Genomic DNA, 13425 nt, shown 5'->3' with positions numbered 1-13425 from the left:
TCACCAGAGGTAGGAGGGTCCAGATGCCCAGCATGGTTGTTGAGCAATCCTCTGAAGTGAAAGAGCCTCCCCAACTCCGTACTGAGCGGGTCCACCAACCCGCGGGAGAAGAGGCAGCTCCGCCTGGGCAGCCAGGGCTGGCCTTCGGGTGTGTTCCGTGCCAGTGCCCGCCCCCGAGGCTCCAGCCAAGTCACTCGTAAACCGCTTCCCTCACTCCCCAGAAGCGTCTTTGAACACCTGTGTGTCACTCTTGCGCGAGATCAGAGACGAGCTCACGAAAAGCCCCCGTAGTCAGGAGGATAGGAAGGAAGCCTCGCTGGGGAACGCCCGGGTTGGGGAGGGCTCCATTGATTCAGCAAATTGGCCTACGCGCGGTTAGGGAGGGGGAGAAGCTAGGGTGAGGAAGGAGTCAGGGTTCGTTGCACAAATGGGCATTCCTGTCCCGGGGCATTCCTGCAGTGGCTGGCATGCTCACTTCATGTGAGGACCTCGAGAGCCGGCCTGCTGCCCTTTCTAAAGGTTTCTGCTGTTGTTCAAACTGGGAAGTTGGGGAGGTCTTGAAGGAGAATGGAGCTCAGAGCGCAGAGGTCCTGCCTGGGTGCAGGAGCCTTGGCTAATTGCTGGAGTCAATCAGAGGAAGACTTGCGGGGCATTTGACTGGGCTGTCCATGTTGTGGCTGCAACATGAGAGGCTCACAGACGTTCCTGGAATGGACAGTTAACCATATGAAAAAGTACAGATATTGCGCCATAGGGCTCTGAAAAGGGAGGGCCCCTTAGTTTTTACTTCTCAAGAGGAAAACAAAGCTAACAACTTAAGGCAAATCGCACAGCCCCAGCTATATTAAACATTCACAATTACTTCCTGTCCTTCGTTACTCATTATTTCCTGGCCAATTTTCTCAAAAAAAAAAAAAAAAAATCTTGTAATTCTTTCGTGCTCTGGTGAACACTGTTCCAAGTCACTATTGTTTTGGAACGGTAGATAGCTCTTAGGTAGTTTTGCATGAATTTTACAGAAGGTATGTTTGGATAATGACATCATTACTGAACCTGAATTTGGATGCAGTTCCAGACTGGACACACTGAAGGTTTCAGTATTCCTTTGGCATCGTCCACCAAGCTCTGCACCTCACTCCGCAACGTCTCTCCCTTCCCAATTAGATTCAACCCATTAATAACACATTAATAACCCTTTGCTTGGCCCACTGTTCATCCTTCAGGCTTCCTCTCAGTTGACATTTTCTTCTGGAGCCTGTTTGGGTCCTCAAATCTAGGTTAGGTTACCCTCCTGAGGGCTTTCCATCACCCTGTGTTTTGCATCTGTCACTGGACTTACCACCAGTCTTGTAGGTGTTGATAGGCTTGTCTCTGTTCCACCTTTCAGTAGACTGTTAGTGCCATGAGGAAGACCCTGGGCGTGCCAGCCTTGTGCACACACTCTGAGCATCTAATAGACACAAAAAGAAGTGGGATAGGGAGGATCGTATATGAGCATTCTCTGTATTATCTTTGCAACTTTTTTGAAATCCTAAAACTATTCTAAAATAAAAAGTTCATTTAAATAAAAAAATGTAAAAAGAAGGAAGGAAAACAGGTGTGAGGGAAGGAAAGGAGAGGTAAGGGAAGAAGGAATGGAAGGAGGGAAGAGAGAAAAAAAGGGGAAAGGACAATTGACAAAATCAGTATCTCTTGAGTGTGAATTATAAGCCAGCAACTCACATATGTGTATCTTCCTTACTTAATACTTATCATCATAGCCCAGTGAGATGAGTGATTATTAAACTTACTTTACAAATAAAAGTAGCCAAAAAAGCTTAAGCAACATTGGCAAAGATGGTTAGTTAATAAATAGCAGAGTCAGGAATTAAACTTAGATATTCTGGCTCCCAAGGTCCTGCTCTTTCTATGCCATACCCCCTTCCCCTACCCTCTACCCATGTACATCTAATTATCCTCAAGTTCAAGGAGATAGGAATAGGTGCTTTGTGGGGAGACATATGTTTCATGGTCAAATAATCTTAGAAAATTCTGGGTTACTTTAATTCGAAAACTTTCTTAATCCAAAACTTCTCAGGGCCCTTAGTATGCTAATATCAAAAGGTGGGATAATTATATATACTGTTCCCCAAACTTCTTTATCTATGGAACCCTTTGAAGAATCTATTTAATGAACACCTAATGAATGCTGGTGTTCTGGGGAAAACAGTTTGGGCATCTCTAAAGGTTATTTTTATTTTACCAGCATATTCCTGAGAGTCCTCAGGCCTTCAAGGGCAAAGAAATAAAATTTTAATAATAGAATTTCAGGCACTCTACCAGATGTTGGAGATATTTTGGACAACCATCCTTATTCAAACCATACCATATAAGTTAAAGCTTCTACTAAAAAGATATCCTGGTTTCTGAACGTTCTGAATAACATTTAAACAAATATCTGACTATGTAAAAAACAGGAAGAGTTAAGATTAAAAAAAAACAAAAAACTTCTACATCTTTTTACCACTAAGACTTTTGTTCTTTTCCCCTTTGGACCTAATGTTTAAAAAATGTTGTCAACCAAATTGTTTTTACTAAATTGCAATAGGTTGATTTTAATAACTCCCAGCTATAGTGTATATCCATGACTGTTTATCCTGCCTTTCTCCTTCTTCTTCCTCCTGGTAATAGTACTTCCAAGTTGTCTTTAGAAAAACTGTCCCTCTCCCCTCTTCTTAACTATTTGATGTGAGTGGTTCTTTTAGTCAGGGTTCTCTAGAGAAATAGAACCAAGAGAATGAATAGATAGAAAGATAGTTAGATAGGAGTTGGCTCATGTGATTGTAGAGGCTGGCAAGTCCAAAACTTTAGCATTGGCCAACAGGCTGGAGACCCATGAAAAAGTTACAGTTCAAGTCCAAAGGCCGTCTGCTGGCATAATTCTCACTCTCTCAGTGGAAGTCAGTCTTTTTTTTTTTTTTTTAAGGACTTCAACTAACTGGATAAGGCCTACTGACATTATAGAAATGTCAAATGTTTTACTCAAAGTGTAAAGATTTAAATGTTAATCCCATCCAAAACATTGCTTTACAGAAACATCTAAGATAGTGTTTGACTAAATAGCTGAGTGCTATGGGCTAGCTAATTTGATACATAAAATTAACCATCACAGTGGCATTGGTACCAATCCCAGGGCCTGGGTATACATGTAGGTGGAGGGAGGTAGTGGGTGGGAAACGTGACTTGGCTTAAGCCAATCAGCACATCACATTCAGTTGGAGTAGATTTTGGGACCTTTACTGGAAACACTGGGACACAAACCCTTTCTTTTTCATTGGATTTGAAGTAGAAATATGTGAGATGTGAAACTGATGTGGTTGGTTGTGAAGGGAGCTTGTGGCCCTGCCAGAGCTGCAAACAGTCAACTCATGCTGAGAGGAAACCACACTGAGAGGAAACCATGCTGAAAGATCAAGGTTGGTAGAGTCATCCAAGTTCTGGATGCATTTGGTTCTGAAATTGAACCCTGGACCACCCGCAGTTATCCAACTCTACAAATTCTTAGTTTTTGCTTAAGCCAGATTCTTACAACTGAAAAAATCTTAACTGATAAATTATCAGAACTTTGATCAGTATAATAATTCTTTTGTTACAAAAGTTAATTGTTACAAATTAGCTATTCTAGTTTCAAGCTCAAGTAAAGATAATTGCTTAAACAATTCTGTAGACTGCTGGTATCTAGGGACATTACTTCTTCTACCAAACAATTTTTCTGTCACTAGAGGGCGTCAGAGCCCACAGCGGCCAAGTGACAAAATCTATTAATAATTGTTTCTACCAATTAATAGAAATATGTATGGGTTCTTGGGAAAGGAAGAGAGAGGACGGAGGTCTTAGATTTGGATAGGTAATCTGTGAATCTGATCATATAGAGATTTTCACCTCCCGGAGAACATATTATTTCCTACAGGATTAAAGAAATGACATATGCAAAGCACCTAGTATACACAATAAATACTAATTTTTACTTTTACATTGCTTTTCCTAAATGAAGTGACTTCACAAGACAAATTGATAATTTGGGGTCACAGTTCAGATAAAAAAAAGTAAGTTAAATGGCTTACAACCACTTTTCCTGTACTACTTCCTTCCTCCACTACTTCCTTCCTATACTTCTTCCTTCCTACACTACTTCCTTCCTGTACCACTTCCTTCCTGCACTACCTCCTTCCTGTACTACTCCCTTTCTGTACTACTTCCTTTTTGTACTACTTCCATGCTCACATTCCTGAAGGCTAGGAAAAGTGTCCTAAAGCCTAACTGACCAGGGCTGGAAAGCTTGGCCACCAAGATATGGAGCAAATTATTAAGTCTCCTAATTTTTCCCACTATGAAAACTGGTATACTAACCTACCTCTTGAGCAATGGCTGAAAAAGACAATGCATTAAAGAATGTTTAGACTGTGGCAACTAAGAAGCAGAGAGCAATTGGGTTAGTAGGGTGAAAACATCTGTTCTGTGGGCCCTAGCTTCTTAATCCAATTGAGTACCCCTCCCCTGACATTTTTGCATATGGTGGTCCCCTGAAAACACAGATATTCTATGAAACCAAACATGAGAAGCATGCCTACCCCCTGGGTGTTAAGAACTGACACAAGGAAAGATAGGGACCACTTTTCAAGAGGTGTTGATTTGGGGGCAGATAAAATTTCATCCTGAGTGGGCTTAGCTTAAGGCAATGTTTCTTCAACTTCATTCTATTTTGCCATTTCTGTAGTCTACTTGTATATACTAAATATATATTTAACTAATAATGTATTTTTAAGTCAATTTATTTTGTTCCCTAAGTCATTTTGTTTTTAAAATAAAACATTACATTATAACCATAAATGGAAAATCAGCATTCCTTGCCAAAAATAGAAGGTATCCATAAAAATAAATATGCCACTATTGAAACAAAATATTTGCCTGCATGCCAATAAAAATTGTTTCCCAAACTACTAGTGGCAAGGGCCTTATACTTCTGGAAAGGTTGGCTTAAGTCATGGCAGCGCCTTCTCTCTACTTTAGACTTCCTCCCTGCCCCCAAACAACCTCCAGAGAAAAGACTAGCTAGTATGGGCCTCAGGCCCTCCCCATGGGCCTGGAAGGGAGGTGACTGGAAGGAACAAGAGACATCAGAACAGCATGAGGGAGGGGCAGTCATTGTCTCCCAAGCCCATCTAGTGCCGGTGAGTGGGATAGGGGTGGGGGACTCTTTACCAGGGCACCAGCCTTTCCCTGTTAGAAAAGGCTGAGGGGACAGCTTGAGGGAGACAACGGATGGGCAGGGAGGACTACAGGGAGTTCTGCAGAGATAGAAAGAGAATGTGGAATGGGATGTTGGAGGAGAAAGGGCAGGGGAGGAGCCCAGAGCACTTGGGTAGAAAGGAGACATAGATGGTTTTCTGCAGAAGGCAATCTTAGTCGACTAATACAATAGTGGTATTAATATCTAGTTCAACTGAGAAAGGAGAATGGGGAGAAAGAGTTTTGATTTGGATAATCTGTGCATATGAGCATATAGACATTTTCCTCTCCCTGAGAACACCCCCAAATTAGCAACTTGTCCTATGAAGGATAGAGTCCCTAGATATAAATCACTAGATGTGAGAAGCTGTGAATAATATTTAACCTCTCTCAGCATCAGTTTTCTCACCTGGTAAACATAAGTCTTTCCAACAGTAATGATATGCCCAGATAGATTCTGGGAAATAAACTTGGATTTTGTTATTTTATTTTATTATTTTGTTGTAGCAATTTGCCAATGGCCCCCTAAAGACCATCACCAACGCCTTTTATAGGTGACAATTGATATAGGCCCTGCCTATATTACCAACTAAATGCCATTTTATTTACCTATACTGCTTTCCTCCTCACTAGGCTAGAGAGCATAAGCATTGCCTGCAGCCTAATATCTTGGCTTCTCCATGAAGAATATCATATTTTTTAAACTTTCCAGAAAATAACTAAAAAGGAATCATTGGATCAGGCTCTCCCCTCCCATGGTCTCCCATTATTGCCTCTGATCAGGTCTGAAGGTGAGAAGATGTCTCTCTCTCTTTCTCTCACTCTAGCTCTTGCTCTTGTTCTCCCTTTCACTCTGTCTCTTCCTATATGACTTGGCTATTTAGACAGGCCCAGTGGTTTCATGAATAACTAAACATAAGAAGTCAAGAGAGGCCTGGCTCAGAGAGCATGGACCACATCAGCCTTTTGAAGTTCCCTTAGTGTATTAAAGCAAAACAAAAATCAACACAATATTGAACCAGTTTGCAAACACTGCGATATCTTATGTTTTCATATAGCAAATAGATGCATTTAATACTTAGAACTTAAATGCAGAATCACATTTGGTGCTAGTGTCATTTGCCACTTGATATATGACACTAGTGTGCTACTATCATTTAAGGCCCTTCATGGATGTGAGGTGTAATCCATTCCTACTCACTCTTAATAGATTCTGACCTATACAGGCAGAAAGGTAGTGTGGGAGAGACCTCTGGGACCATAAGATCAACACCTCCCACTTTAGATTCTTCTCTACAACAGCCCTAGGAGACTACACCAGCCTTAGCTTGACTCCTTCCAGCACAGGCTCCTACTATTTCTCAAGGCAATTTACTACATATCAGAACACTTTGCAGTGGTTAGAAATTCTCCCGATGTTATAACTTCCTATAGTTTGACAAGTGTTTGCTCAACATCCACTATACAAAGAACACTACTTATAAACAGAACTAGAATAGCTCTGTGAAAAAGGAATGATAGTAACCCTCCCATCACCTGAGGTAGGAAGAGGCATTTTACCATCTGAAACCTCCCCACAAACTCTACACAAACCTGCATGCATCTAAAGAGTTTTTTGTCCAGGCAACAAGGATAACTAGACAGCCTGAGTCTCTGATCACAGTAAACTGAGGGAGAAATTGAGGCTTTTATCAGCCTTTGCACTGAAGAAAGACACTAAGCAGGCATTCCTCCACCTGGCTTTGAAATCCCCTTGGAATTTCCAAGTCATTCAATGGGTTTGTCAAAGTTCTTTCTGAAATTTCTTCAAACTTATTTTTATTTAAATCACACAAATATGTTGAGAGGAATGGTTTAAAGGGACAGACATTTAAAAATAAGCAAAAATAAGATATCAGTAATATCTAATGCTTACATAATGTCCAGAACATTTGTGTGTGTGTGAGTGTGTGTGTGTGTGTACGTGTGTTTTTTTGCATAACCTGTTAACTTATCTGAACCTTACAACTCCCTGTAAAGTAGGTCCTGTTACCATCCTATTTTATAGAAAAGAAACTTGGAAAGACTTGCCCAAAGTCACACAGTTACTAGGTAACAGAAATGAACTTCCAAAGTCTGTGCTGAATCCATTTCCTCTTCAGTTACCTCAGTGGCCTTATCATCAAGATGTAAACTACCTAAGTAAGTGCAAAGCCTTCTTGTTTTGTTGTTCTGTTGAACACGTGGTTTCCGGTTGATTAAAACCATACTCTTGTTGTATTATTTTCTTAAATTCCGGGTCATATTGACTAAGATCATAATACAGTGAGCTAAGGGAACTCTTTCTTGCACTGAGTAAGTCTGCTAAGTAAGAATTTTTGCTGTTTATGTTCACTCCTCTATCTAAGAATCATAGCTCACATAGCCATGCAAATTGGATTGAAATAAAGATAATCTAATTAAGATAGTGTGGCCATAACTCCACACTCTAACTCAGTGCATTTCAAACCTCAATATGGATATAAACTACCTGTCAATATTACTAAGATTAAGATTCTGATTCGGTAGGTCTAAGAAGTATGAGGTTATGAATTTCTCACCAGCTCCCATGTGATGTTGATGCCACCTTCTGGAAAGGACACATGAAGTAGCAAGAGTCTTTGCTCAGGGAAACCACTCATCAGTTCGGTTGTTTACCTCAAACAGATAAGGACCAATTAACCCCACTTTTACCACTTTGGCCAGTTATATTATTATTACAGCACTTCTTTAGTGGTAGTAGATGGGAAATGTAGGGAAATCAGCAAATTCAATAATCTCATTATAAACATATTTGTATCCAGTCTCCATTTAGCTTCATATTATACTACTTAGGCTAAATTTTTACTTAGCAGAAACAAGTCTTACTTGACTACATAAATACATTTTCCTATCAAGAAAAAGAAAAAAAAAACTTAGTTCATTTTCAAAGACACAGCTTTTATTTCTGTGAACAGCAAGAAAACTGGCTAGAAGCCTGCTGACTTCCTCAGCCAATCAGGATAATGTGACCATAAATGTCCATGAATTCCCCCATCAGTGAATCTCTGCCTTTTTTATTTCTGTCATGGGACATGTATCTTACAGTTCTGTACCACATATTCTGCCGTTTATGTCTTCCTTTCCTCGTTTCAAAAAAAAAAAAAAAACACATTTAAGCTCGGTGAGATCTCTCACCAAATAATCCATTGTCTTTTATGTTAAAAGCTATTAACTTCATACACACGCAACTTTTAATTGCTTCTTAATGATAATACCTCTCCATTTAGACCACTTAATATGAGCCGGATACTATTTAGTGGGTTTTATAAATATGATTTCATTCAATGCTCATAAAAATCTTGGGAGGTAGGTCTTCTTATTGTGTGCACAATATAGGTGAAACAAACATGGGCCCAAGCACTTGAGGATCTTGCAGTAGTCACCCAACCAGTAAGCTATAGAGCTGGGATTTCAACCAAAGCAATTGCTTCTCGCATGTAACAACATACTGCCTTCTTGAACCAACACATACCAGTTAATCGAGCACTCACTATGTGTTAGACCCTTTTATATATACTAATTTATTTAATTCTCATACCCACACCTACAGGGAAAGAATAACTTTCCTGATTCACATAGAGGTAGCTCGATAAGTTCATGTGTCAAGTAAAGGTATCAAGATTTGCCTGACTCTAAAGCCTGGGCTCTTTGCACAGTATCATGATAATTCCTGTCTTTTTAGTGAATGGGACGGTTTGCCTCATTGCTGTTTTTCATAGAAAGCCCAACTGAAACCTTTACATACCCACGAGCACAGACTGAAACACGTAGTATCTGGGACTGGGACTAAATTACTTTGCCTAACCTTTTATCTACCGTTTCCCCCATCCAGCCTCTCTCTCACTCCCTACAGTGTTCCCTTCCCAGGACATGATGCGTCTCCCACCCTGCTCACTCCACTGCCCGTGGCACTGTTAACAAAGCAGCTGTTGGATTGAATTGGGAAATGTCCCTGTTTTGACCCTGGTTCTTCCTCTGTCCTAGGATCACACCTCTTCAATTTGCCTTCCTTTCCACTGATACTAGTCTAGACCTCACCCAAAATGAAATTTACTATCAACTTTTCCTGGTGTGAATATAGCTAAAAAGTATAAATCACAACGATGGAAGATAAAGCAATGGCCAGTTCTTTCAAAAAAAAAAAAGTAATTTCTCTCTTAACCCGATGGTTAATAAGTGGCTAATATTTATCAAGGGTTTAACTGCACAGGAAAAGTGCTTTATGCACACAATGTCTCATTTGATCCTCACCTAATCTTAACATCTAATATTATCCTCATTTTACAGATTAAGAAACATAGGTTAGGTGAGTTTAAGTAATTTGCACACAGCTAGTATGTGGCAGAGCTCGAGTTAGGACACAGGTCTGGAGGATCCACAATGAACACCTTGTGGACTGGCCCTGCTCTCTCTTGGATGTTGCTGGGCCTGCCCTTTGCTTATGCTGACTTCCTCGCAGTTGGCCTCCGCATGCCCTGTTCCTACTCTGTCATTCAAACATCCCCTCTGGAAGGACCCTATTCCTCCATAGTCCAAATCCCACTTTTCATATAAGGCAAACCAAAGCCTCCTCTGACTCACTTTATCCCTTTGTGACCTTTCCAAATTTAGAACTTTCTCAGCACTTTTGAGGAGGGAGTGAAACTGATTTGGCATTTGGAGTCTGGGAAAATTATCTCTCTCTTTTTAAATTTACACATCAGATAAATCCAGATTCATTTGGAATTAAGCTATCTCATTCTTTCTTATCATTGCCTTGTAACTGTACTTGACTTTATATGGCTTGAGTCTCATTCCTAATCAGAATGCAACTTGCTCCAGAGGGGGGACATATTGGCCACTTTCTTTGAATGGAGGCTTTGAGCTTAAGTCTAAGATCCCAACAATTTTCCTTAACTAAACGAATACTTATGAGTACCTACTTTGTACCATGGACTGTGTTAGGCCTCAGGGAATAGCAGTAGGCAGGATAAGAACATTCCTTGCCTTCCTGGACTCTACAGATTACTGGGGATGACAAATTAGAGTAATTATAAGCATCAGGCCTGGCCTCTCTTTGCCTGTGAAATGCATCTCTCTTTTGGCTCACCAGACACCACAGTTCTGGCTCTCATTTATCCCTGGCTGTTGCTTCCCTGTCACCTCCACTGTAGTTGTGTTCAGTGTCCTGATGCTTGCTAATGTGCTCTCCTCAGTCCTCAGGTCCCCTAGCTTCAAAGAAGGCCTGAAGTGTCAACCATCACCTCTTCCCAGATGCTCTTCAAACCTACCTCATGCCCTGACTTCTTAGTTTTACATTTAAAGTGCATTATGTTTAATTCCTGCTCATGTTCCACTCACCACCTTGAATTCTTATCGTGCCTAAAACTGAACTATTTCATTTCTATCCAGACCAGAAGGGTGGGAAAACTAGAAGTGGTGAACAAAACTTAAAAATTAATAAATGAAGTAAAATTTCAAGTGGAAAGAAGTCCACTTTATCTTTCAGCTCAGCTGGCCATCTTCTGAAACTACAGACTTTGCAAATTAGCTTTGCCTTTTTCTGCATCTGTCAAGCTCCATAAATAGCTTGGAAGCTCTTTGAACGTAAGAACTATATCTTCTATTATTCCATTTTGCCAGGATCTACCCCAAAGCCTTTGTAGGTGCTTTACACATGTGTGAGGAGGTGTGTGGTGAGGACACAGGCACTAGAAATGACCTTTGCTGTTGCTTTCTGGATCCTCCTGGCGTTTGATTAGAGAGTCAGGACTAAACAAATGGCTAGCAAATTATACAGTCAAGCACATGTAACCTTTTCTGCTCGAATTGAGTTTGGATTTTGTCCTGATTTTTGATAGGAGGATCAAAACCATGGCATTTATGCTATTCTCGCCCGATCTCTCTGGTTATGTAGACTTGTTAAAAAAACAAAACACAACAAAACAAAAAAACAATGTCATCATTAACAATTAAAAGAGAGGGAGAGTGAGAGAGAACACTAGTGTGAGACTGTCACATTCTCTTTCCCCATACTTCATTAGGGTTATTGCTGCCTACGCTTATTACTGTTTAAAATCATCCCAAGATGAGTAGCCTGCATTTTAAGGGTTCCTGACAATTATTTGGCCAGACTCTCATCTCTCCTGAATGCTGGCATCTTCTCCTTGTGAACGTCTCTCTTTGAAGTCAGCAAGAATCTGGTCTGTGGTAAGTCACAAGTCTTCCCTTCCTAGGAGCCAAGGCTGGCAAGGCACCCTGCTGCAGAGCTGGGAAACTCGCTGACCCCATTTTTTTTTCTGCTTTTTTATCTCAGTACTCACTTTCTTCCCTTCCTTATCTCTCCTCCTCAGACCCCTACACTCACACACAACATCATAACCCATTAAAACCAGCTCAGTAGAAGCTAAAGAATCTATAATTTTAATTGTACTTAATTTTTATCCATTTTTTTTCAGTGTTTCAGGCAGTGGACAGTGTTTTTAAACATAAAAAGTTTTTCTGAGCTTTCAGTTTTCTGATTTATAAAACAAATGTTAACAGAATAAACTTTATATGTGTATTAGGAGGATTAAAGGAGGTAATTCATAGAAAAGATGCTATTCAGTGGCAGAAACAGTAAATTCTTGATGAGTATTAGTTCCTATTAATAACAATAAAATAATAATAATAGAGAAGAGATCAAATTCAAGGACAGAAAGAATAAGGTAGGTTGCTTCTAATAGCTTCAGGTATCATAGAAGGCTTTTTGGAGAAATTACCATTAGACGTAGAACAATTTAGCATGAATTTGTAGAAAAGAGGATTCATTTTAATAAACTCCCTCTCTCCGGGTGACCCAGACACCTAGACATCTTCAGTTCCCTGAAGTAGGGTGAGCTGGAGCCCTGGTGCAAATGAACTGAGCCTGGCTCATGACTAGACCCATCTCTCAGCACGAGCCTGACTGGTTGTCACTTCTTTGCATTGAGATTGGCTTTCAATAGAACAGAATCTTTTCTCTCTCTTACCACTTTCCGACAGGTCAGAGCAGGGGTGATGAAAGCCTGAGCAGAGTACAACAAATGTATTCACAGTTATGTTTTCTCAACTTCACCCACTTATATGAAAAGGCCAGTCAAGAGCTTATTTTCAATTTTTTAACAATTCAGTTCACACAAGCATTAATTCATTAGATGTCAAAAGAGCAGAAAATAAGCTTCTCCTTTGGGATATGTAGGCATACATTTTGCTGCTAATCTAAAGGAATCTGGGGAATGGGGGCAAAAATTACCTTCACCAGATATAAGGATCTCAAGCACAGTGCAACTTCTCTACAAACATCAGCATTGGTTTGAGCCTCTAAGAAGCTCTAATAATATTTAATGAAAGAATTATTTTATTCAATTTTCAAACTTCAACTGTACCCAACACCTGGACCTTTACATTTGGTTCTATTTGGTAAAAATATTTTCAAGAAATTCTGTTCAACACTTTATTTCTATCATAGCTTCTTAATTATGAATACAATTTTGTTAATTTAAAATTATAATCTGTCTCAATAGTTGGTGTGTATTTTAAAATAACACAATATCACTGAATTGCTGCTCATTATGTTCAGGTTACGTTAGAGATATGTTAGTCATTTTCAATTTAGTGGAGAGGAAGTGGGTTTTTGCTATAGAACTACAAAATTTTAGGGTCAAAACACTTGAATTAGTTCAGTGCAATGGAAGGACTATTCAAATGTAATTAATGTACTAATTTTCTCCATTTTGCGTGATCCTCATAATGAACCAATATATTTTCCTTGGCCATATCAATCCTTTTGTTAGAGACTACATAGTTTCCCCTTGTTTACTCTGGCATTTGTGATAATATCAATATATTAATTATATGTTATCTATTATACCAACCTTGTCCAACCCATGGCCTGTGGGCCACATGCAGCCCAGGATGGCTTTGAATGCAGCCCAACACGAATTCGTAAACTTTCTTAAAACATTATGATATTTTTTGGGTTTTTTTTTTTTTTTTTTTTTTTTAGCTCATCAGCTATAGTTAGTGTTAGTGTATTTTATGTGTGGCCCAAGACAATTCTTAGTCTTCCAATGTGGCCTAGGGAAGCTAAAAGATTGG

At 39.7% G+C, this 13425-nt stretch overlaps 1 protein-coding gene across 6 annotated transcripts in view; it reads right to left on the bottom strand.

Moving 5' to 3' along the window:
* The window catches only part of STAMBPL1 (STAM binding protein like 1), a 137468-nt gene that overhangs the window by 23943 nt on the left and 100100 nt on the right, over nucleotides 1-13425 (bottom strand). For 4 of the 6 annotated variants that reach the window (XR_008510204.2, XM_024253099.3, XM_024253098.3 and 1 more), the window contains one exon: nucleotides 1340-1450. Coding sequence is in view for 5 of the 6 variants with exons in the window: in XM_024253099.3 (XP_024108867.3) it covers nucleotides 1340-1450 (111 nt within the window). In the remaining variant the exon portion in view is untranslated. Of the gene's footprint in view, nucleotides 1-4; nucleotides 623-1339; nucleotides 1451-7847; nucleotides 7960-13425 lie in introns of those variants that run through there. The other 2 variants (XM_024253101.3, XM_002820956.5) reach the window with 2 other exon arrangements.

Source organism: Pongo abelii, chromosome 8, assembly GCF_028885655.2.
Source record: "Pongo abelii isolate AG06213 chromosome 8, NHGRI_mPonAbe1-v2.0_pri, whole genome shotgun sequence".
NCBI classification, from domain to species: domain Eukaryota; kingdom Metazoa; phylum Chordata; class Mammalia; order Primates; family Hominidae; genus Pongo; species Pongo abelii.
Note: the sequence above shows the minus strand (reverse complement) of the source record. Positions and strands in the feature narration are given on the sequence as shown.